The sequence below is a fragment of the Bison bison genome, unplaced genomic scaffold (assembly GCF_000754665.1).
Source record: "Bison bison bison isolate TAMUID 2011002044 unplaced genomic scaffold, Bison_UMD1.0 scf7180017862979, whole genome shotgun sequence".
Taxonomy (NCBI): domain Eukaryota; kingdom Metazoa; phylum Chordata; class Mammalia; order Artiodactyla; family Bovidae; genus Bison; species Bison bison.
The window spans coordinates 838839-862439 of NW_011493551.1; the positions used below are offsets into that span (position 1 = coordinate 838839).

General features: G+C 38.9%; 1 protein-coding gene across 5 annotated transcripts in view; it reads left to right on the forward strand.

Moving 5' to 3' along the window:
• The window catches only part of LOC104983541 (chromosome unknown open reading frame, human C10orf131), an 84374-nt gene that overhangs the window by 51506 nt on the left and 9267 nt on the right, over nt 1–23601 (forward strand). For 3 of the 5 annotated variants that reach the window (XM_010833015.1, XM_010833012.1, XM_010833014.1), the window contains 2 exons: nt 12537–12629; nt 21052–22050. In XM_010833015.1, the coding sequence (XP_010831317.1) occupies nt 12537–12555 (19 nt within the window). In that variant the 3' untranslated portion in view covers nt 12556–12629; nt 21052–22050. Of the gene's footprint in view, nt 1–12536; nt 12630–21051; nt 22051–23601 lie in introns of those variants that run through there. The other 2 variants (XM_010833013.1, XM_010833019.1) reach the window with 2 other exon arrangements.

Genomic DNA, 23601 nt, shown 5'->3' on the forward strand with positions numbered 1-23601 from the left:
AGGAGAAGGGGATGACAGAGGGTGAGATGGTTGGATGGCATCACCGACTCAATGGACATGGGTTTGGGTGAACTCCGGAAGCTGGTGATGGACAGGGAGGCCTGGTGTACTGCAGTTCATGGGGTTGCAAAGAGTCAGACACGACTGAGTGACTGAACTGAACTGAACTGAATTTTGCTTAACATTGTATCAACTGGCTTTGTTAGGAATAACTTCCAAAGATTTGATAGCTTACAGTGCATGGTGTCGGATTCATGATCTCCGAAGAAGAAAATTGAGCTTCCGGATCAGGGATCAGACTTGACCACTTAGAGCTCTTGTGTGGGCAGAAGTTTTATTATAGGAAAAAGGACAGAGAAAGCTGCTGACAAAGACGTCAGAAGAGGATGGAGAGTGCTCACTAGGCTTAGCAAGGCAGGTATATACTTTTTCAATTGGTTATTAACAATAAATCAAAAAAATGTTTCAAGTTTGTAAAGGTCTTACCAGACCCACTCCCACAATTTACATTTTAAAATGATGGATTAGAACTAACAATGGCAAGATCTTACCAGTCCCACTCCCACAATAAACATTTTAAAATAACAGGATTATCTTAATGTGCTTCCCTTGTGGCTCAGCTGGTAAAGAATCTGCCTGCAATGCGGTAGTGAGTGAAGTCGCTCAGTCTCGTCTGACTCTTTGTGACCCTATCGACTGTAGCCTACCAGGCTCCTCCCTCCATGGGATTCTCCAGGCAAGACTACTGGAGTGGGTTGCCATTTCCTTCTCCAGGAGATCTTCCTGACCCAGGGATTGAACCTGGGTCTCCCGCATTCCTGGATGACGCTTTAACCTCTGAGCCACCAGGGAAGCAATGCAGTAGACCTGGGTTCAATCCCTGGGTTGGGAAGATCCCCTGGAGAAGAGAAAGGCTACCCACTCCAGTATTCTGGCCTGGAGAATTCCATGGACTGTATAGTCCATGGGGTTGCAAAGAGTAGGACACAACTGAGTGACTTTCACTTTCACTTTCTTAAGAAGGAGAAACATGTCCTCCAACAGGATACATTGTTGTTATATAATCCTTTGTACAGAGTTTAAGATGAGTTGTTTTGTTGTTATCATCAGCTCTGGGCTTAAAGAAAAAAAAAAAGGCTGTAATGGTATAAGTTTTATGTGACTAAGACTAAGGAATGTAGGGGAAAAAGTTTGTTCTTTTGTCCTCTTTGATAACCCCAGACCCCTATCTCCTCCTCGGGGACCCCAGACTTCTTATCAACCTACCTAAGGATTGACTCTCTCAGATTCATCATAAAAAATATGAATAGATACTGATGGAAAGTGGACAGTGTAAAATGTATGTCCGTGTTTGGGCTGACATTGTGGAATCTGAGTCAGACTGTATTACTGAAATCCTAGTTTATAGACTGGAATTTTCCCTGAGTACTACATAGAAAGGATCTTAGAAATCTTTCAGTTTGAAGCGTTCTAATTCCACAAGGTGAAATGAATTACCCATGAAGAGAGAGATTAAGTAACTGGGATAATTGATGGCGGAAAAGAAACCCTTTCTGTTTAGGGTTGAATTTCCTCTGCACTTTGCCTGTGGTTGAGGTCACTAAGATTGCACTCCCAGGTGTGCTAGTGGTAAAGAACCTGCCTGCCAGTGCAGGTAGACATAGGAGACGTCAGTCAGGAAGATCTCCTGGAGGAGGGCATGGCAGCCCATTCCAGTGTTCTTGCCTGGAGAATCCCACGGACACAGGAGCTTGGGAGGCTGCAGTCCATAGGGTTGCACAGAGTCGGACATGACTGAATTGACTTAAGAATGCACTTAAGAATACATTCTAGCCTGCCCTTCATAGCTCTCCAACTTCTAAAGATATGGCCTCATAGGACCAAACAATGATAGTCTTCTGACTCATACTTCCCAGTTAATTGTATTACATACCCTATATTGTGTTTCAACTATAAAGATATAGCCTAAAGATTCTTTTTATATTGTATATTTTAGATAGCAAAGAGGAATATTTATGAGCTTTACCCTTAAAAAGCTTGTCTCTTAAGGGAGGGGTAGACATTTATCAAAAAACTATCATGCAGTTAGAATGTGAGAAGAACCAGGGAAGATAGCACATCTGAACCTTCTGTTTTATCCTTAAATACAGAGAATGGATAAGCTTAATCTTTAAATACCTGTAATGGGTCGGTTTTACCCCATATAACAGATGTATCACCTGTATATTACATACAAATTCACAACATATTTTTCCTTATGTTAGTGTGTTAAGGAATGTAGATGCAAGAGGTGTTCCTGAAATTCCATGGCTTATTAATGCACAGAAGCTTTTTGAATGGGCCAATGAGGTCAGAATTGACCCAAATAACCCAGAATGTTCTGATTTAATGGAATTTATTATGGTAAGTTGTGGCAAAATATCTGTACTGTAAATATATTTATTAAGGTCTATACTCTTATGCTCCTCCACAGTTTGCAGTGTATTTTTCTAGGCACTAGGAGTCATTAAAAGTAAAAAAGGACAGAGTTTTCAGCCAGTTTACAGTACTACGAGGCAGTTAGAAATTCAACAACTGGGAAAATGATTGGTACTCCGCTACTATTTAGCAGCCCTTGCTTGGTGCATCCAGCAGAATAATCTCCAGGTTGACATCAGTTGTACATCTACTGAGTACCAGCCGTATTATTAATTACTGAGGACTTTAAAGATGACTCAAAGACATCCTCCTTCCCTCAAAGACTCTATTCACTTCTACTCCTGCTCGTAGCCAACTGAACTGCTCTTTATGCTCCAAAAATGCTCTCTTCATACTTTTACCCATGCCATTCCCTCTGCTTAGAAGAGCACCTGTATCAGCTATCTTACCCATCCTGCAGGTTTGGTAAATACTTCCTTGGCAACCTTGTTACCGAGTCCAAGCTCCCTCTGCTCCCCCACAGGATAGGCCAGTGAATCTGGGAGATAAGGTGTTGAGGCAGGAATATGGCTTTGTTTGGAAAGCCAGCTGACCGAGAAGATGGCAGACTAACATCTCAAAATAGCCATCTTGTCATCATCTAGATGCCAGTTTCTTTTATGGATCAGAGATGGGGGGTGGACATAAGGAAACAAAGTAAAAAGGCCATTTAATCTTGCAAATATCTCCTGGAATGGCAAGCCTCAGGCAGGGGGATGTGTTAATTTCTTTCCTCCTGCCAGCCAGGTGGACAGGGTTATGAACAAAGGCAATTTAGCTTAAGTCGGGCAGAGGGGCAGAGTTCTTTGAGGCAGGCCATTATGTGTGATTATAATAACAATATCAACGGAAAGCAAGTCAAAGAAACAGTTTCAACATGGAGTCAAAATTGACTTCTCCCTGCAACAACTTCAGTTAGATATGGGCTTTCCTTTTCTTGCCCTCCTGTTCTTTCTTTTCTTTTTTTTTTTAATAACTCTTACAGATCTATTTATAAGACAGAGTTTGAGCAAGCTCCCGGAGATGGTGAAAGACAGGGAAGCCTGGCATGCTGCAGTCCATGGGATCGAAAAGAGTCAAACACAACTGAACAATAGCAAATGGATCTATCATTCTGCCTTTACTGCAGTCATTCGCCCATGTGCTTTATCTTTCCCTGTGGAACTACAGCTAGTAAATCTTTGTCTCTCTTATGGCACCAGCACCTTGCCTCTCATGTACTGTGTACTCACGTTTGCATTTACTGAATAAAGCAGTGCGTGCTGCTGCTGCTAAGTCGCTTCAGTCATGTCCAACTCTGTGCAACCCCGAGATGGCAGCCCACCAGGCGCCCCCATCCCTGGGTTCTCCAGGCAAGAACACTGGAGTGGGTTGCCATTTCCTTCTCCAGTGCATGAAAGTGAAAAGTGAAAGTGAAGTTGCTCAGTCGTGTCCAACTCTTCACGACCCCATGGACTGCAGCCTACCAGGCTCCTCCGTCCATGGGATTTGCCAGGCCAGAGTACTGGAGTGGGTTGCCATATTGCAATTAAGTTTCCTCAGATCATAGCTTCCCAACTGACATGCTGAACTGATGACTTGTACATAGAACTATTGAACTCTCAGCTCATAGAGCAACCGGATATAAAAAGCATCATCTTTGAACCCATTGTACAGTAACATGTTTTCATTTTCTATATAAATCATGACCGGGAAAAGGTTGAGAACCTATGCAGGCTAGATTCTGCATTTTTTTTCAGATTTTCTATTACAGATTCAGTTCTTCCATTTCCTATTTATATTGCAATTCTCATATCTCACAGTTTCAACTGTTATGAGGTCTTGAATTTTAAAAAAAATTATTTTAAGTAAAGACTTTACATTATTTGTGTTTTACAGTACATAAAACATAAAGGACAGGATATCCCAAAGTATTTTCGTCTTGAACAGTTGCAAGATGAATTTAACTTTGTTTCTGAAGAAGAAATGAAAAAGAGTAAACGTTTCCAGCTATTGCAACTTAGAAATGCTGGTCAATTAGATGTTTTCCTTCTGCAGCAAATGCCCCTTTATGATAGAGAGATTCCAGATTTAGTCTTCCAGGTACTTGGTTTCTATTTGAATATTGCTTTTTCTATGATAAGTTAATGTTTTGCTGCTTTAAATCTGTCTTAATTTTTATTTTTATTTTTTTAAAGCTGTCTTAATTTTTAAAAAACTGACTATCTGTAGACAAAAATTTTCCCCTTTAAATTTTTTTTACTTGAAGTATATTTGATGTGCAATATTTATAAAAGTTTTACAGGTGTATAGTATAGTGATTTACAACTTTTAAAGGTTATGTTCCATTTATAGTTATTCTCCAAGAGAGAATACTGGAGTGGGTTGAAAAGGAAATGGTAACCCACTGCACAGTACAGCACACCAGTATTCTTGCCTGGATAATACCATGGACAAAGGAGCCTGGGAGGCTACAGTCCATGGGGTCGCAAAGAGATGGATACAACTCAGTGACTATCACTCACTCATAGTTATTATAAAATACTGACTATATTCCCTGGGTTGTACAACATATCCTTGTAGTTTATTTTATACATAATAGTTTGTGCCTCTTAATTTTTTATCCCTCTATTACCCCCCAATAACATTTCAACAAATCAAAAAGCAATATATTATATATAAATATATAACTGTACATCATAATCTAGTAGGGTTTATTTCTAGGTAACAGAGCTAACAGAATTAAGGAAGGAAAAGATATGCTCCTCTTAATAAATGCCCAAAAGGCACTTAATAATTTCAGTGCTCATTCATGGTGAAAGCTTTTAGCATCCTAGAATTAGAAGAGAACTTCTTTAAACTGATTAAAAATATTCAGGATTTTGGATTTTTCTGCTGATGCAAACTGCTTTGAAAAGAAGTATTTCAGGTCAATTGTAGAATTGCCGGAATGGGAGGAGAGATAAGAAGGGACACCTACACACCCACTGGATAATTAGAGGGAGTTTCAGAGTTAATTAGCCAGGAATGCAGAAATACACGGAAGTTGGGCAGAACACAGGGCAGGACAGTGCAGCGAATTTTGTGTTGGTTTTTACTAGACTCTGGTACTACGGTGGGGGTCTGGGAATATTAAACTTCTTGTGACTTTTCCACATAAGAGTAAGGTTTTGCAAGAGCTAAGAACAAAACAAAAAACAAACCAAACCAAAAAACCTGTACAAAATAGGCAAGGTTTACCTTACCACCCCAGAAAAATTAATATGTTCATGGTAAATGCACTTCCATTTAAGGGAATGTTTACAAATGTTGGACTCCTCTAGTTCTTGAACCCAATTCAAGGTCAATAAGGCTATATCATCCTTCAAGAGAAGAAATAGAGCCAGTGCCTAGGTGTCCCTGAGCAAATTCTCTGTCTCCAGCTTTCCAGCATTCTGGAAAACCAGTTCCTTATAAACTATCCCTTGATTTGATTCAGTGCCTTATTATCTGTGTGGCTCTGAAACTGTTTGGTATAATGATCACTATTAGAAATCAGTTTCCTCATAGACTCCTACACAAACATTGTATTTAGTAGCCAAACATCAGTTTTCCCATTAATCTCAACAACTTGAAAATGCCTGCTATCATCTCTACCAGTAAGAGCCAATGCATTAAGCCAGAAAGAAGAAAGGAAAGAAGAAAATTAGAATTGGAATAGAAGACACAAACTATCCATGTTTGCAGAAAATTCATTTGTCTATGTGGAAAATGTAAGAGAATCTACAGCTAACTGTGCATGCTGACTGTGCTAAGTAGCTTCAATCGTGTTCGACTCTTTGCACCCTTATGGACTATAGTCCTCCAGGATCCTCTGTCCATGGGATTCTGCAGACAAGAATACTGGAGTGCGTTGCCATGCCCTCCTCCAGGAGATCTTCCCAGCCCAGGGACTGAACCCGTGTCTCATGTCTCCTGCATTGGCAGGCAGGTTCTTTACCAGTAGTGCCACCTGCACACGTAATAAATTTGCTGAAGATGATACCCACTTTTAAGAATAAATAGCTACTTTTTTTATTTTAAAAGGAAAATTGTACCTCTATAATAGAGAAATCTAGTTGTTACCACCTTGACTTAGTGATCCAGCTTAATCTTATTAAGTGTGGTAGGCAGAATAATGGCTCCCTAAAGATGTCTACTCCCTGATGCCCAGAACCTATGAAAATGTAATGTACCTTGCTTAAAATAGGGAGATTGTGGTCGATTATCTGGGTGGACCTAATTTAATTGTATGAGCCTTTACAAGCAGAGAAAACTTTCCAACTAAGAGCAAAAGAAAGATCACTTTTGCAATAGCAGGAGAAATCAGAGGAATTCCAATCATGAGAGGGACTCAGCATGTAATTGGCTGGCTCTGAGATTTAGTGGTCCACCTGTGAAGACTGGAGAGCTATCTCTAGACACTAAGAGTGGGCCTGAACTCACAGCCAGTGAGGAAATGAGACCTCAGTTCTGTAACCGTGAGATATTAGATTCTGCCAAACATCTAGATAAGCCTAGAAACAGATTCTTCTCAGAGTCTGCTAGTGAGAACCTAGCTGGCCTAAACCTTGGTATTAGCCTTGTGAAACCTGGAATAAATAGCTAACACCACTGTAAGTAATTCCATTTGTATCATGAGACAATCTAGGCTTCTAACCTACAAAACTCGGAGATAATAAATTTGTGTTGTCTGGAGCCACTAAATCTGTGATAATTTGTTCCAGCAGCAATAGGAAACTAAAACATTGATAAAGGACAGGCAGATATTATTGCCTCCTAATGTGATACAACATGAAATACACAGCACTACATGTTTGAAATACCCTTGTCAAAAATGTATTACCCGAATCAAATTAAGACTTGGTTTTTTTTAATGAGAAACATAAGGAATAGAGAAACAAGTTAAATAGCACCACAAGGAACCAGTCAGACAAATATGAAATGTGGGACTACTGGCTAGGAAGTGCAGCTGTTTTTCTGTTACATTTTGATCCCTTTAAAAAGCCATCATTTTTAGACTTAAATAGACATTTCTCCAAAGAAGACATACAAGTGGCCAACAAGTACATGAAAAGACAGATGCTCAATATTGTTATATGTTCAGTTCAGTTCAGTCGCTCAGTCGTGTCCGACTCTTTGTGACCCCATGAATCGCAGCGCACCAGACCTCCCTGTCCATCACCAACTCCCAGAGTTCACTCAGACCCACGTCCATCGAATCAGTGATGCCATCCAGCCATCTCATCCTCTGTCGTCCCCTTCTCCTCCTGCCCCCAATCCCTCCCAACATCAGAGTCTTTTCCAAGGAGTCAACTCTTCGCGTGAGGTGGCCAAAGTACTGGAGTTTCAGCTTTAGCATCATTCCTTCCAATGAACACCCAGGACTGATCTGCTTTAGGATGGACTGGTTGGATCTCCTTGCAGTCCAAGGGACTCTCAAGAGTCTTCTCCAACACCACAGTTCAAAAGCATCAATTCTTCGGTGCTCAGCTTTCTTCACAGTTCAACTCTCACATCCATACATGACTACTGGAAAAACCATAGCCTTGACTGGACGGACCTTTGTTGGCAAAGTAATATCTCTGCTTTTGAATATGCTATCTAGGTTGGTCAATAACTTTCCTTCCCAGGAGTAAGCGTCTTTTAATTTCATGGCTGTTATATGTTAGAGAAATGCAAATCAAAACTACTATGAAGTATCACCTCACTCCAATCAGAGTAGCCATCATTAACAAGTCTACAAATAGAAAATGCTGGAGAGGGTATGGAGAAAAGGGAACCTTCCTACACTGTTGGTGGGAATGTAAATTGGTGTAGTCGCTATGAAGAACAGTATGGAAGTTCCTTAAAAAAACTAAAAATTGTGTTACCATATGATCCAGCAGTCGCACTGCTCAGCATATATCCAAAAAAAACTCTTAATTCAAAAAGATACATGCGTCCCAATGTTCATAGCAGCAGTATTTATAACAGCAAGGCATGGAAGGAACCTAAGTATGCATCTAATGGATAAAGAAGATGTGGTAGTGTATATATACACTTGGCCGTAAAAAATAATGAAATAATTCCATTTGCAGCAACATAGGTGGATCAAGAGATTATCATACTACATGATAATCATGTAGTAAGTCAGAAGGAAAAAGACAAATGATACTATCTTCAATTTAGGAAATGCATTTCAAAGTCTTAAAAAAGAGAGCTGTGCATTTATGTGCTCATACATGTACAGCCCTTGATTTGCTAGGAATTTCCAGGCTGTAATCAGTAGCGGTTTTCTAGAATTGTGTAAAGCTATCATTTGGCCATCTTATGTAAAACATGTTCTCAGTAAAATAAAATGAAAAAAATATATATGATACCACTTGTGGAATCTGAAGAAAAGATAGAAATGAACTTATTTTAAAAACAGAAATAAGACTCATGGACATAGAAAACAAATTTACCAATACCAAAGGGGAAAGGGAATGGAGGAGGAATAAATTAGGCATTTGAGATTAGCAGATACAAGCTATGCTATGCTAAGTCACTTCAGTCGTGTCCGACTCTGTGTGACCCCATAGACGGCAGCCCACCAGGCTCCCCCGTCCCTGGGATTCTCCAGGCAAGAACACTGGAGTGGGTTGCCATTTCCTTCTCCAATGCATGAAAGTGAAAAGAGAAAGTGAAGTCGCTCAGTCATGTCCGACTCTTAGCGACCCCATGGACTGCAGCCTACCAGGCTCCTCCGTCCATGGGATTTTCCAGGCAAGAGTACTGGAGTGGGGTGCCATTGCCTTCTCCGAGATACAAGCTACCATATAGAAAATCAATAAACGACAGGTTCCTACTGTATAACACAGGGAACTTTATCCATATCTTGTAATAACTTATAATGGGAAAAAATTTGAAAAAATATGAACAGTGATTGGTGGGAAAACAGCAGCAGTTGGTAAAATTTGGATATTAGAATATTAAGTATATTGATAATTGAATTATAGATATATTGGGAAATTGTTAATTTTGTTGTCTGTGATTATGGCACTGTGAATGTGTCCATAGTATTTGGAGATTCATACTGAAGTATTTAAGAGTGAAGTGTCATCATGCTATAATTTACACTGAGATATTTTAGCCAAAAAAAGAAAAGAAATAGGTTAAACAAATGTGGCAAAATGTTAATTACTTAACCTAGAGACTAAGTACATAGATTTTAACCGCCTTTCTCATTTTCTGTATGTTTGAAAAACTTAAGGAAAAATTAGAGACAAAAAATAAATAACATTCTATACACCAATAAAAACCCACTAAAAATGTAATTTAGCAAAGATACACCTTACAGTAGCAATAAAAACTCTTAAATACACAGGAATACATTTAACAAAACATGCACAAAACTTAATGGAGAGAATTGTAGGACATTTTGAATGATGTAAAATTAGATTCAGACTTCACAAAAGAAATAAATACCATGTGTAATGAAGATTACCCATGAAATCCGAAACGCCATTTTTTAAATTAATTTTTAAAATACTTTACAGTATTGTGTTTCTACTGTACAGCAAAGTGAATCGGCTATACGTATACATATATCCCCTCTTTGTGGGATTTCCTCCCCATTCAGGTGACAACAGAGCATCAAGTAGAGTTCCCTGTGCTATACAGCAGAGTCTCATTAGTTATCTATTTTATACATAGCATCCATAGCATATATATGTCAATCCCAGTCTCCCAATTCCTCCCCCCACCCCACTTCCCTCCTTGGTATCCATACATTTGCTCTCTACATCTGTGTCTCTACTTCTGCTTTGAAATGCAAAACTTTAAATGGATATCTTAATCTTGGACAGGAAAGTATTTCTTAAACAAAGCACAAAAAGTATAAATTATAAAGAAGTAGAATAATTAACTTGATAATATTAAAATTTAAACCCCACAAATTAGGAAAAGATATTTGTAAGTTCAGTTCAGTTCAGTTGCTCAGTCGTGTCCGAGTCTTTTCGACCCCATGAATCACAGCATGCCAGGCCTCCCTGTCCATCACCAACTCCTGGAGTTCACTCAGACTCACATCCATCGAGTCAGTGATGCCACCCAGCCATCTCATCCTCTGTCGTCTCCTTCTCCTCCTGCCCCCAATCCCTCCCAGCATCAGAGTCTTTTCCAATGAGTCAACTCTTCCCATGAGGTGGCCAAAGTACTGAAGTTTCAGCTTTAGCATCATTCCTTCCAAAGAAATCCCAGGGCTGATCTCCTTCAGAATGGACTGGTTGGATCTCCTGCAGTCCAAGGGACTCTCAAGAGTCTTCTCCAACACCACAGTTCAAATAGTTAATAAAAATTAACATCCAGAGTATTTAAATCTTACAATTTAATACTTTTTAAAGAAAATACAGTGATATGAAATAATAATATAATATTTTGTTTGTTTAGTCACTCAGTCATGTCTGACTCTTTTGTAATGCCATGGACTATAGCCTGCCTAGCTCCTCTGTCCATGGGATTTCCCAGACAAGAATACTGGAGTAGGTTGCCGTTTCTTTCTCCATGGTATCTTCCTGACCCAGGGATGGAACCTGCATCTCCTACATTGGCAGGTGAATTCTCTACCACTGAGCCACCTGGGAAACAGTATAATGGGAAATAATATAGTGTTGTTCGTTCACTCAGTCATGTTCGACTCTTTGCAACCCCATGGACTGCAGCACGCCAGGCCTCCCTGTCCTTTACTATCTCCCGGACTCTGCTCAAACTCATATCCATTGAGTCGGTGATGCCATCCAACCATCTCATCCTCTGTTGTCCCTTTCTCCTCCTACCTTCAATTGTTCCCAGCGTCAGAATCTTTTCTAATGAGTCAGCTCTTCGCATCAGGTGGCCAAAGTATTGGAGCTTTAGTTTCAGCATCAGTCCTTCCAATGAATATTCAGGATTGATTTCCTTTAGGATTGACTGGTTTGATCTCCTTGCTGTGCAAGGGACTCTCAAGAGTCTTCTCCAACACCACAATTCAAAAGCATCAGTTTTTCAATGCTCAACCTTTTTTATGGTCCAACTCTCACATCCATATATATAATATAATATATCCTTAGGTAAAAGTGGTTACTTGCCAACAGAATTAATTTCAAGGTTTCTTATGGATAATTAGAAAATAAATTACTTTCAGATAATTTGTCTACTGTAAAGATAATTCATAATTTTTGTGGTGTCTTTAATGTTCTCTATAATATAAAATAATTTTTATGTGCTTTAGGAACATATCCCATACATGCAGATGTAATAGATGTGGATTTATTTTAAATTATATAAATGAGGCATCCTGACAAATAATCATACCAACTGCTATATGTAAAATTAAAGTTATTGATTATGGTCAACATATTTTGATTACTTACTACATGCCACACACATTGTAAATATTGTTTTAGCTAAATCTCACAGCAATCCTGTGACATGTTAATAGTAATTATATTATTACAAAAGAGGAAACTGAGATCTGCAGTAGTTAATCAACTTTTCCCCAAACCACACAGTTAGTAAATGTCAGGGCCAACTTGAATCCAGGACTATGACCTCCAAAGCCCACCAACTTGAACATTATATATACTCTAATGTTAATAGTTCCCATTTCTTTTGTTTCTAATGATACCAGGTAAATAGGCACATGAAGAATAGTTCTCAGTTGTCTTTACATCTTCTTACCATTTTCTCAATTGCAGTTTTTTTTCCTCAATCATTACTTAGTTTTAAAAGATGAATGAAACTCTTCCTAGAAGAAAACAAAATATAATGGTTCTTCGCTAATTCTCAGAGGGAAGAATCTTAAAGAAACATTCTCTCCGCCCAATTCCAGAGTGTTGCCAATATCTCCTACACATAAACTGAAATGAGTAGTTAATATTTCATTGCAGCATATCATAGCTAAACTTTGTTACATTCAAGAAGTGAAACTAGGATATTACCCTGGTGGTCCAGTGGTTTAAGATTCTGCACTTCGCGGGCAGGGGGCACGGCTTCGATCCTTGGTTGGGGAACTAAGATCCTGCATGTTGCATGGCATGGCCAAAAAAAAAGTGAAACTAATTTAATTTTTCTACTTACAGGAATATGAAAGTCAGATAGAAAAGGATATGTCCATTTCAGATGTGAATTCTATTACTGCACAAAGGATTAATTCTGCCAATTTTCTGAAAAAGGTAACAACAAAATAACATTGTCAGTGTGTTTGAATTTACTTTTGTGAAAACTAGTCTGCTGGATGCATAGCATAGTACTATACTCTTCCCAGAGAGTCAGACGGGCAGACCTGGTTGCTCCTCACCTCTTTCTGATCACTAAGGGGTTTTCTGTTCCATTCAGACTTCTTTTTCAGAGTTAGTTACTGACCATCTGTAAATGTACACAGTTGACGTGTATTATTGATGCAACAGTTACTTCAGTTGACAGCAAACTCATTATTAGAGAATATTCCAACTTTTTCTGTTTACACCCATCTCTTCTTGACCCTGAAAATTCACCTTGAGAAATACAGCAGCATTTTGTTGGATTCCCTAGTTTTATTAACAACTCATAATGCCACACACCACAGCAGTTCAGTGGACAATAGATGGAGGACCTGCTAGGAGACAGAAAATAGTAGAGAAAGACATGCTTCAGATATTTACAGAACACCCTGCCAAAGCCTAAACCAGGTTTGAGGTGGAACCCCTCAATCAAATTCACTCCTGATTTCTTTGCACTGACCCCTCATCCTTCCACACTAAGCTTCCAGAGCACAGGGACTATATCTATAGATCCATGATGCCCAGCACTGTGCTCTTCACTCAGGAAATGTTGAGACACGTTTGAGCAGTTAATGAGGTTAGGAATAAAACCACAAGGCTGAGGAGATTTCTAAGATTTCTGCAAGAGTAGAATTGATAGCCCTTGCTATAGAGGACCAGAGAAGCCTTTCAAGATAACTTGAAAGCAGAGAGCCATGGAAAGATCTAAGAGATACACACCAAATACCTCGTAAAGACATGAGAGAAGTGTGACTAGATGAGGCCTAGGCAGGTATGTGCAGACCTGTTCTGACCTCCCCATTTGTCTTTGGGCGAGTAATCTATGCACTGAGTCCTGCTTTATTGTTTTATAAAAACAGACAATAAAAATGCCTGCCTTGCTTTTCTTCTGAAGTAAAATGATAAAACTGCAAGTGCTGTGCTAGTTTGTACCCTGTTCGCTGAGAGCATGCTGGAAATGCAGACCTCTGTAGCTATCCTAGTCTGTTTCAGTACTTCCTGTTTATCATTGGCAGGTGTTTTCTCCCACTCACCCTTGCCCCTCCTACACTTTCTTTATTAACTCCATGTGTGTGTGCCAAGTCACTTCAGTTGTGTCCGACTCTTTGTGACCCTGTGGGGTGTAGCTCACCAGGCTCCTCTGTCCATGGGACTCTAGGGAAGAATACTCTAGTGGGTTGCCATGCCCTCCTCCAGGGGATCTTCCTGACCCAGGGATTGAACCCACATCTCTTATGTCTCCTGCATTGGCTGGCGGGTTCTTTACCATTAGCACCACCTGGAAAGCCCTACCAGCTCCGTATTTCTTTTAAAAAGAGTTGAGAGGTGATTTAATAATGAGATTTATGTCTTAGGAAATAAAGAGGTATTCCTATAAGAAAGGGAACACATACCCTACTCATCCCTTCTCTTCTTTTTGATGGATAAGGAAGCCCAGGAGGGAGCAGAGGATCAGGAAGGTGGTAAGAGCACAAGTGTCTGAGGATTCTGGAACTTCATGCAGGATCCTACAAAGGAGTGTCAAGAACATTTTGTGATTGTGTTTCAGTTCTTTGTGAAGACTTTTTTGTTATCCGGAGATAGTTTCACACACAAGTTGAAGGATACTGACTCTAATTATAGGTGCTGGAATTGTGGTTTGACATTGGAGGCCTCATAGGGCCATGGGTGTTTAAATCTGATTGTGAGTTATATGGGTTAAACTCCCTACTATGTTACTGGGGTCAGTGGTACCTGAGGCCAGGGTTGGAGCAGTAAAGTCCCAGCAGTCTCGTGGATTGCTAGATAAAGTTTTGCTGAAATATTTGTGTCTAAGAGGCCTGTAGCTCTCCTCAATTTGTCCCTTCCATTAATTTACTCAATAAATACTTAATGAGCATCTGCTGTTAATCAAGCATTATACTAGAGATTGAAATTACAGCAGTAAACAAAAGAGACTAAAATCCTTGACCTCCTAGTCATTCTAGTGGGAGAAGTCAGATAATGAACAAAATATTAGTGTATTAGATTGTGATATGTGCTCTAACAAGTAAAGTTGGAAAAGAGCACAGGTGTGTGTGGGGGGCGGGGATGTGGGGTACAATTTTAAACAAGATAATCAAGGAAAGCCCCTGAGTAGGTAACACCAACGAAAGACCTGAAAGCTGAGGGAGCTGGAGTTGAAGCTCCAAAAAGTTAGAGTTTTCATGGGCGAAGAACATCGCAGGCTGATGGAACCACATGTGAAAACTGAGAAAGGAATATGCATAGCCTGTGGCAGGAACAGCAAGGAGCTCAGTCTGTGTGTCGCCAGTGGAGCAAAGGAGAGAGAGAGAATGAGAGAAGGGGTGGGAGAAGGGAAAGAAAGAGAAGGAAGGGAGGGCTCTAGCACAATAATGGGGTCAGAGGGGAGAGGGATGTGGTTCACCTTCAAAGCAAGCAGTTTGTTGCCCATACAGGCTTCCCTGCTGGCTCAGACGGGAAAGAACCTGCCTGCAATGGAAGAGACCTGTGTTCAGTCCCTGGGTTGGGAAGATCCCCTGGAGAAGGGAATGGCAAACTACTCCAGTATTCTTGCCTGGGAAATTCCATAGACAGAGGAGCCTGGTGAGCTATAGCCCATGGGGTCACAAAGAGAGTAACACACACACACACACACACACACACAGCAGAGTAATTCTTAGGAATTCTGTTTTTCCCATTCTACCACCTCATTTTCCTATATAATTTAAGCAGATCACTAGTCTCTAGGTTGAGCTTCCGAGGTGGTGCTAGTGGTAAAGAACCCTTCTGCCAATGCAGGAAAGGTAAGAGATGCAGGTTCGATCCCTGCGTTGGGAAGATCACCCGGAGGAGAGCATGGCAACCCATTCCAGTATTCCTGCCTAGAAATCCCGTGGACACAGGAGCCTGGTGGGCTACAGTCCATAGGGTCGTAAAGAGTCAGACACAAGTGAAGCGACTTAGGACACATGCACGTATACACAGTTATCTCCAGGATGATTTGTGGCAGGACAGAAAGAGGAAATTGGCCTCGAGACACGCTTTTTCCTGGTTTCATTTCTAAAAGTCTACACCTGACGTGAAGGATGGGATTAGAGCAGAAAGGGAGGGATGTCCTTAGACTATATAGAATTTCAGAGTCCTTAGAGGAACCAATTTCTGTGGGTTCTACAAGCAGCATAGGCTTAGGGGAATGGCTCTGTTGAAGCACTGAATATCTAACCAAGCAGACAGAATGAGAACTTAAGGTCAGAATAGGATGAACTCCAAGGACATACAGAAATGCGATGACATTTCTTTGTGGATCAAGATTTGTGTGAATACAAGTGACTGCTGTAAAAACACATTCACGGGTAATCATCTTCTTTGGTGAAGACTGATTCTGTCTATGTGAATACTCTGAGTTAGGTTGGAAAAGAGATGAGAGGGTCATAATGAGAGTGTTAGGAATGATTTTGATAATGGTAGAAAACCGAACCATACTTTCAGTTACCTAATTCCCCTTCCCATTCCTTACTTACAAAAAGTAAGAGTAACAAAAGAGTGACACCAGTAGCATTGTGTATACTTAATCTTAAAATATGAACTCTTTAACTCTTAAAAATATTTTTTGTAGATGAGAAGGTTGGTAATGAGAAGAATTGTCAAAGTTAGCAAATTTAACTTATCAGATATTGTGGCTGATTATGAAGAAATTGTATCTGCAAGGTATATATTAAAATTATTATTATTTAAGTCTGAAATATAAAGCTATAAGCTAGTTCCTTCAGAGTCCTCAAATAAGTTCTCTTTTTATATTAATGTCAAAATCCAGTTACAAAGCATAAAATGAAATATAGTGATTTAAATATTTTTAATAATTTAAAAATTCCATTTTGGACATATCTGTATGATTTATATTTTCAATTGTATAGTATTTTAGTTTTTAACCCTCTCCTTGTGGCAAGAAAAAAAAGAAAGCAAAACACCTTTGTCCCAAACTAGTTTTGCTCTCAGATCTCCCTGTCCTGGGACTGATTCTGGAAAAATCATTGGTGGTAGCACCATGCTCTAAGCCTATAATCTCCCCCTTTCAAAACTGAATCCTCAGCAAGGACTGACATAAGCACTCTGTGATCCACAAGCAGCTGAGGGGAAGCCTTTTGCTGAAGGAACTCAATTCTCATACTGTCCTATCTGTGAGACTTAAGGGTAGGAACAGGAATTAGGGATGCTACATATTTGGGAAACCACTCTGGGGCCACTTGCAGATTCTTAGTATTAACAGGAAGGTTTTAATTGGTTTAGGATGCTGGGATATATTTTGGGGGAGGGGTTTCTATTCTAAAATATACCTTGAAGTAATTCTTCTATGAGCAAGTGTTTTTAAATGAAAACGTATTTTAAAAACTTTTTATTGGGGTATAGTTGATTTACAATGTTGTGCTAATTTCTGCTGTACAGCAAAGTGAATCTGTTGTACATATACGTATATCCACTCTTTTTTAGATTCTTTCCCCATATAGGCCATTACAGAGTGTTTAGTAGAGTTCCCTGTACTATCCATAGGTCCTTATTAGTTATCTATTTCATATTTAATAGTCATATATAGCGGTGTGTGTGGTGATGGACCGGGAAGCCTGGCAAGCTGCAGGCCATGGGGACTGCAAAGAGTCAGGCACGACTGAGTGACTGAACCGAACTGACTGTGATGTGAGTGTGTCAATGATGAAAACTTATTTTTTAACTTTTCATCTTACATTGGAGTACAGGTGATTAACAATGTTGTGTTAGTTTCAGGCGTACAACAAAGTGATTCAGTTAGACACATACATGTATCTATTGTTTTTCAAATTCTCTTCCTAATTAGGTTGTTACAGAATATTGAGCAGGGTTCCCTTTGCTGTACAGTAGGTCCTTATTGCTTATCCATTTAAAATATAACAGTGTGTACATGTCTATCCCAAACTCCCTAACTGTCCCCCTCAACCCTTCCCGGCTGGTAACCATAAGTTTGTTCTCTAAGTCTATGAGTCTGTTTCTGTTTTGTAAATAAATTCATTTGAATCTTTTTTTGGATTCCACATATAAATGATATTACACATTTCTTTCTCTGACTTACTTTCCTCAATATGACAGTCTCTAAGTCAATCCATGTTGCTACAAATGGCCTTATTTCATTCTTTTCAATAGCTGAGTAATATTCCATTGTATATATATTAAGAAACATATATATGTATGTATGTATGTGTATATATATATGTATGCCACATCTTCTTAATCCATTCTCCTGTATATGGACATTTAGGCTGCTTCCATGTCTTGGCTATTGTAAACACACTGCAATGAGTAGTGGGGTGCATGTTCCCTTTCAGACCATGTATTTCTCTGGATACATGCCCAGGAGTGAGGTTACAGGATGATATGGTAGCTCTGTTTTTAGTTTCTTAAGGAACCTCCAGACTGTTCTCCATAGTGGCTTCACAAATTTACATTCCCACCGACAGTGTAGGAGGGTTCTCTTTTCCCACCCTCTCCAGTGTTTATAGTTTGTGGGTTTTTTGATGATAGCCATTTTGTCTGATGTGAGGTGATATCTTCTTGCAGTTTTGATTTGCATTTCTCTAATAATTAGCAGTGTTGAACATCTTTTCATGTGCCTCTTGGCCATCTATATGTCTTCTTTGGTGAAAATGTCTGTTTAAGTCTTCTGCCCCTTTTTTGATAGAGTTGTTTGTTTTGACGATGTTAAGCATCATGAGCTGTTTATAAATTTTGGAGACTAATCCCTTGGTCACATCATTTGCAAATATTTTTCCCAATCTGTGAACTGTCTTTTCATTTAGTTTATTGTTTCCTCTGCTGTGTAAAAACTTTTGAGTTTAATTAGGTCTCATTTGTTTATTTTTGTTTTTCCATTTCCATTACTCTGAGAGAGGGATTGAAAAAGATGACAGTGTTCTGCCTATGTTTTCCTCTAAGAGTTTTATAGTGTACAGTCATACATTTAGGTCTTTAATCCATTGTGAATTTATTTTTGTGTATGATGTCAAAGAATGTTCTAATATCATTTTTTGCTTGTAGCTGTTCAGTTTTCCCAGCACCCTTTACTGAAGAGACTGTCTTTCCTTCATTGTATATAGTCTTGCCTCCTTAGATTAATTGACCATAAGTACATGCATTTATTTCTGGGCTTTCTGTCCTGTTTCATTGATCTGCATTTCTATTTTTGTGCCAATACTATGCTTTTTGTGTGTGTGCCATGCTGTTTTGATGACTGTAACTTTGTAGGGTAGTCTGAAGTTTTTATTTTCAGTCTTTAGAGGAAAACAAGTGTGACTATAAAGTTATAATTCCATATAACTTTGTGTTTCCATGTAGGTTCCGTAAAGGTTTGTGTTGCCAGGAGTTGCAGCACTTATAACTAACTCCTACTCAGAACTATGTAGAAAATGATCAAGAGAATGACTCCTAAAAAATGAATAATCTTTTGAAATAACGTCATGTTTCATGGGATTACCTCTCCATGCCCTATCTGTTCTTGGACCATATACCCAAAGAACATGGAGCAATCAGATGCTCTCTTAAAACACAGAATCCCTTCCACACTCCAAAAAAGATTATTTTCTTGGATCTAAGACAACTCTGTCTCCCCTACACAGTAAAGAGAACATGGTTCAGAATAATGACTTTATTTATAATAAATTTTAAAAATCGTTATCTTTCAAATCTTATTATTTTATATCAATCTGATTGACCACTTTTTAGCCAGTTGACATATGCAGTTTGTAAGCTTCTTGAACAACGAAGAAAGTTAAAGCCTCAGAGGAAAGAAAGGAAAAAAGTGGCAGTACAGACTATCTGTGATAGAGATATTAAGATTCTTATCAGAATACTGAGAGCTTATAATATTCCTACAAGGAAAACAACAGTTAATAGGTAAGGCAATTGCACCAATTATTGGAGTTACAAAAAATGTCTTAAATGTAAATTTCTAAACTGTCTTTTTAATAAAACTTTGTACTTTATTGATGCTCTACATACAAAAGCTGAATGAGAGTTGAAATCTTCATTTGAATAGTCAAACTTAACTGTCATTTCTATGTAGTAAAAGTTTGCAGAAGTTTGAGATGCCTGAAGTATCTTTAACATGTATATTTTTGGGTGCTTTATTAAATAAATGCCTTCTGTCCATATTCCCTATTTTGAAAACTTAAGCAGCTATTGCCAATTATACTGTCCACTCACAGTGTTGGAAGTAGAATAGTAGAATACAGGAGAGAATAGGCTCCATTTTGGACTTGTCATTTTATGTGACTTCTATAAAAATCAGATCTTACCATCTCTTTTGCAGGCACTCAGAATGATGTGTTTTATTGATGTTTCTTGGGCAGAGGATATGTGGGGTCAGAATGGTCAAATGAAGTCATCCTGAATATTTAGTATATCCTCAATATCAAGTGTCATATATTTAATCTCATATATAATCTATATATTGTGACTGTTTCATACCCAGGTACCTAAGGGATACTGAGTGTCCCTCTCTATCTACATTTAACACAGGTGTGCTCTACTTTCGTATTTTATGTTTATCCCGTGAATTTTACCTATGAGAAACATTTTGCTTACTAGCTACTAATCTACAGTTAAAACCTCTTAAAGGTTTTGCCTGTGTTTTGTAAATACGATTTTATTTATGATACACTTGATATTCTCAAAACAAATGCACATTTCAAGGCTGTTTTGTGAAATAAGGACATTTTAAAATTACTACCATTTTCTACAATAATCGGGCTTATTGGGCTTCCCTTGTGGCTCAGCTAGTAAAGAATCCACCTACAATGGGGGAGACCTGGGTTCAGTTCTTGGGTTGAGAAGATTCCCTGGAGAAGGGAAAGGCTACCCACTCCAGTATTCTGGCCTGGAGAATTCCATGAGTGTATAGTCCATGGGGTTACAAAGAGTCGGACATGACTGAGTGACTTTCACTTTCTGCAATAATTAATCTGTAAAAGAAAGAATACTATAACACCAAAAATAGAAATAATATAACTCAAAGTATTACCTACCCTATTTTTCCCTTTTTGCTGAGGATCAGTGAAGACTTTGCCACAGACTGGTTCCCATCCATAGCTCAGCACTGAGGAGCTACCCTTTCAGAGTAGTGATTGTCACATATTTATCTCTAACCCCCTATGATATGAAGACCCAAAGCAAACTGTAAGATCCAGGGTAACTGTCTTATCTAGCTCTATAAGCATAAGCAGAAACCCAACAACACAGCACAGAAGCATAAGCAAAAACACACCTACTCGCACCAAAACAAATATTGAAGTTAATTAAAATGTATGTCTCTATTTTGTTTTTCCTGAAGGTCCTTGGATATGCCTACTTATTTGATATCATCCATGTCTCGCCTCAGACATAAAGAAACAATCAAATCATTAGCCTCAGATGAACTCTTAAATGAGATAAGTATTTAACACTTCTCTAAAGTGCAGTTTTGATCATACTTTCCCTGAATTGCAACTGGCCCCTAACTGGGGCTACTCTCTTGGGCTTCTAGTTTACTCTCCATAACATAGTGATGGTGCTGTTTACAAAATGTAATTCTAACCATTTCATTCTCTACTACCCTGCCCTCAGGGTCTATAGAATAAAATGCAAGCTCCTTAGAAAGTATACCAAAATCTGTATTTATCTGGTTGTTATCTACCAATCAGTCAGCCACATTTCCCTCCACCCCACAGCAGTGTCATATACACTACTGCGTTCTAGCAGTCCTCCAATCTTGCCCTTTCTTTTGCCTGGAATGGCCACCACACTTCATGTTCATGTGTTACTGGCCACATGAACTACTATTTAATGTTTCGAAGCTCAAGCCCACGCTATGTGTTCTCTATGAAGTTCTCTTTGTCCTCACCCCCCAAAGTTTAATCATTCTCTCTCCTGAGTAACTATTATATCCTGAATATATTTCTTTTGTTTCATTGCCATTATTTGCTTAACTGTCCTTTGTTTTCTCCTGAGAGACTGAAGATAAAAATCTTTACCGATATCCATGTATTTTTGAATCCTAGAAAAATCATACCTGATATTAAATAGGATGAAATCTTAATTGAATGAATGAATGAATAAATAATGGTTGTTTGAAAAACTAGAAAAACCAAACCATCTAGTTATCAGCCAGTAACTAATTTCTACCTTTTATCAACTATATAAAATATTACAAAAACCTAGTCGGGGTTTATCATGTGTTTCAGGATACTGTACACCCCTTTGTGGAAGTTTCCTTTCAGCACACTGTATACCAAACCAGCGTTGCCAGTGGATCTCATCCATGTTGGAACGAAGAAATTAAAGTAGATTTTATGTAAGTTGGAGTCCATTTTTCCTTGACTTCTAAAATAAACCAATAACAGAATTGGTTTCTTGAGCCATTTATTAAAAATAATGATTGATACAGGCTTAATTTTTAAGTTTTTAAATTATGAAGTGTGTTTACATAGATAATGTATGCTTGCGTGCTAAGTCGCTTCAGTCATGTCTGAGTCTTTGCGACCCTGTGAACTGTAGCCCACAAGGCTCCTCTGTCCATGGGATTCTCTAGGCAAGAATACTGGAATGGGTTGCCCTGCCCTCCTCCAGGGGCTCTTCCCGACTCAAGAATTGAACTCGCGTCTCCTGTGGCTCCTGCACTGCAGGCAGATTCTTGACCACTGAGTCAGCAGGGAAGCCCCTATATAATGTATATGTAATTATAAGTTCTGAGGGAAAATGAATATTTGTGTATCTACCATTTAGCTTTAAAAATGGAGTGTTACCAGGAACGTTGAAGGCTCCACTGTGCCAATATCTAACTGTATCCCCCTTGTGTTTATCCTTCCCTCTCTTTCTTTATGACTTTAAATCATAGATATTCATCCCTAGCTATGTTTTATTTCTTTATGGATGCTTTTCAACTGTATATAAATTGAATTATCTTTTGCAACCTGTTTCTTTATTCTTCATTATTTTTAGAGATTTATCCATATTCATAACTATTCCTTCCTTCATTTTCACTTCGTTATAGTATTCCACTGTTAAAATTTATTTATTCTTTAAATTATTCCATAATTTATTTATTCTTTACCCTGTTGATGCACATTTGCCTGATTTTAGTGTTTTGCTATTATGAATAGTGTTGCTCTGAACATTCTTGTACTTGTTATCTGGAACACACATCTAAGAGTTTCTTTTTAAGACATTAGTTCTCAAGCTATTTTGTGCACTGAAATCACCTGTATGGCTTCTTTAAACAAATTGCTGGGCCCAACTCCATAGTTTCTAATCCAATAGCTCTAGAATAGGGCTCAAAGAAGGCAATGGCAACCCACTATAGTACTCTTGCCTGGAAAATCCCATGGATGGAGGAGCCTGGTAGGCTGTGTCCATGGGGGCGCTAGGAGTCGGACACGACTGAGCGACTTCACTTTCACTTTTCACTTGCATGCACTGGAGAAGGAAATGGCAACCCACTCCAGTGTTCTTGCCTGGAGAATCCCAGGGACGGCGGAGCCTTGTGGGCTGACGTTTATGGGGTCGCACAGAATCGGACACGACTGAAGCAACTTAGCAGCAGCAGCAGCAGCAGCAGCAGAGTAGGGCTGATACATAATTCCATTTCTAACAAGTTCCAGGTGTTACTGATGCTACTAGTCAGGAGACACTTTGAAACCCTCTGTTCCAGGATCCATATCCAGGGGTGGAATTGCTTCAGCTTTACTATGTAATGTCAATTTTTTTCCCAAAGTGATTGTGCCAGTATACACTCTCAATATATAAGTTCCTATTGTGCCACATCTTCAATAATATTTAATATTTTTTAAATTAATTTTTCTAATATGGTGGATCTAAAGTGATATTCTTACTGTGATTTAATTTA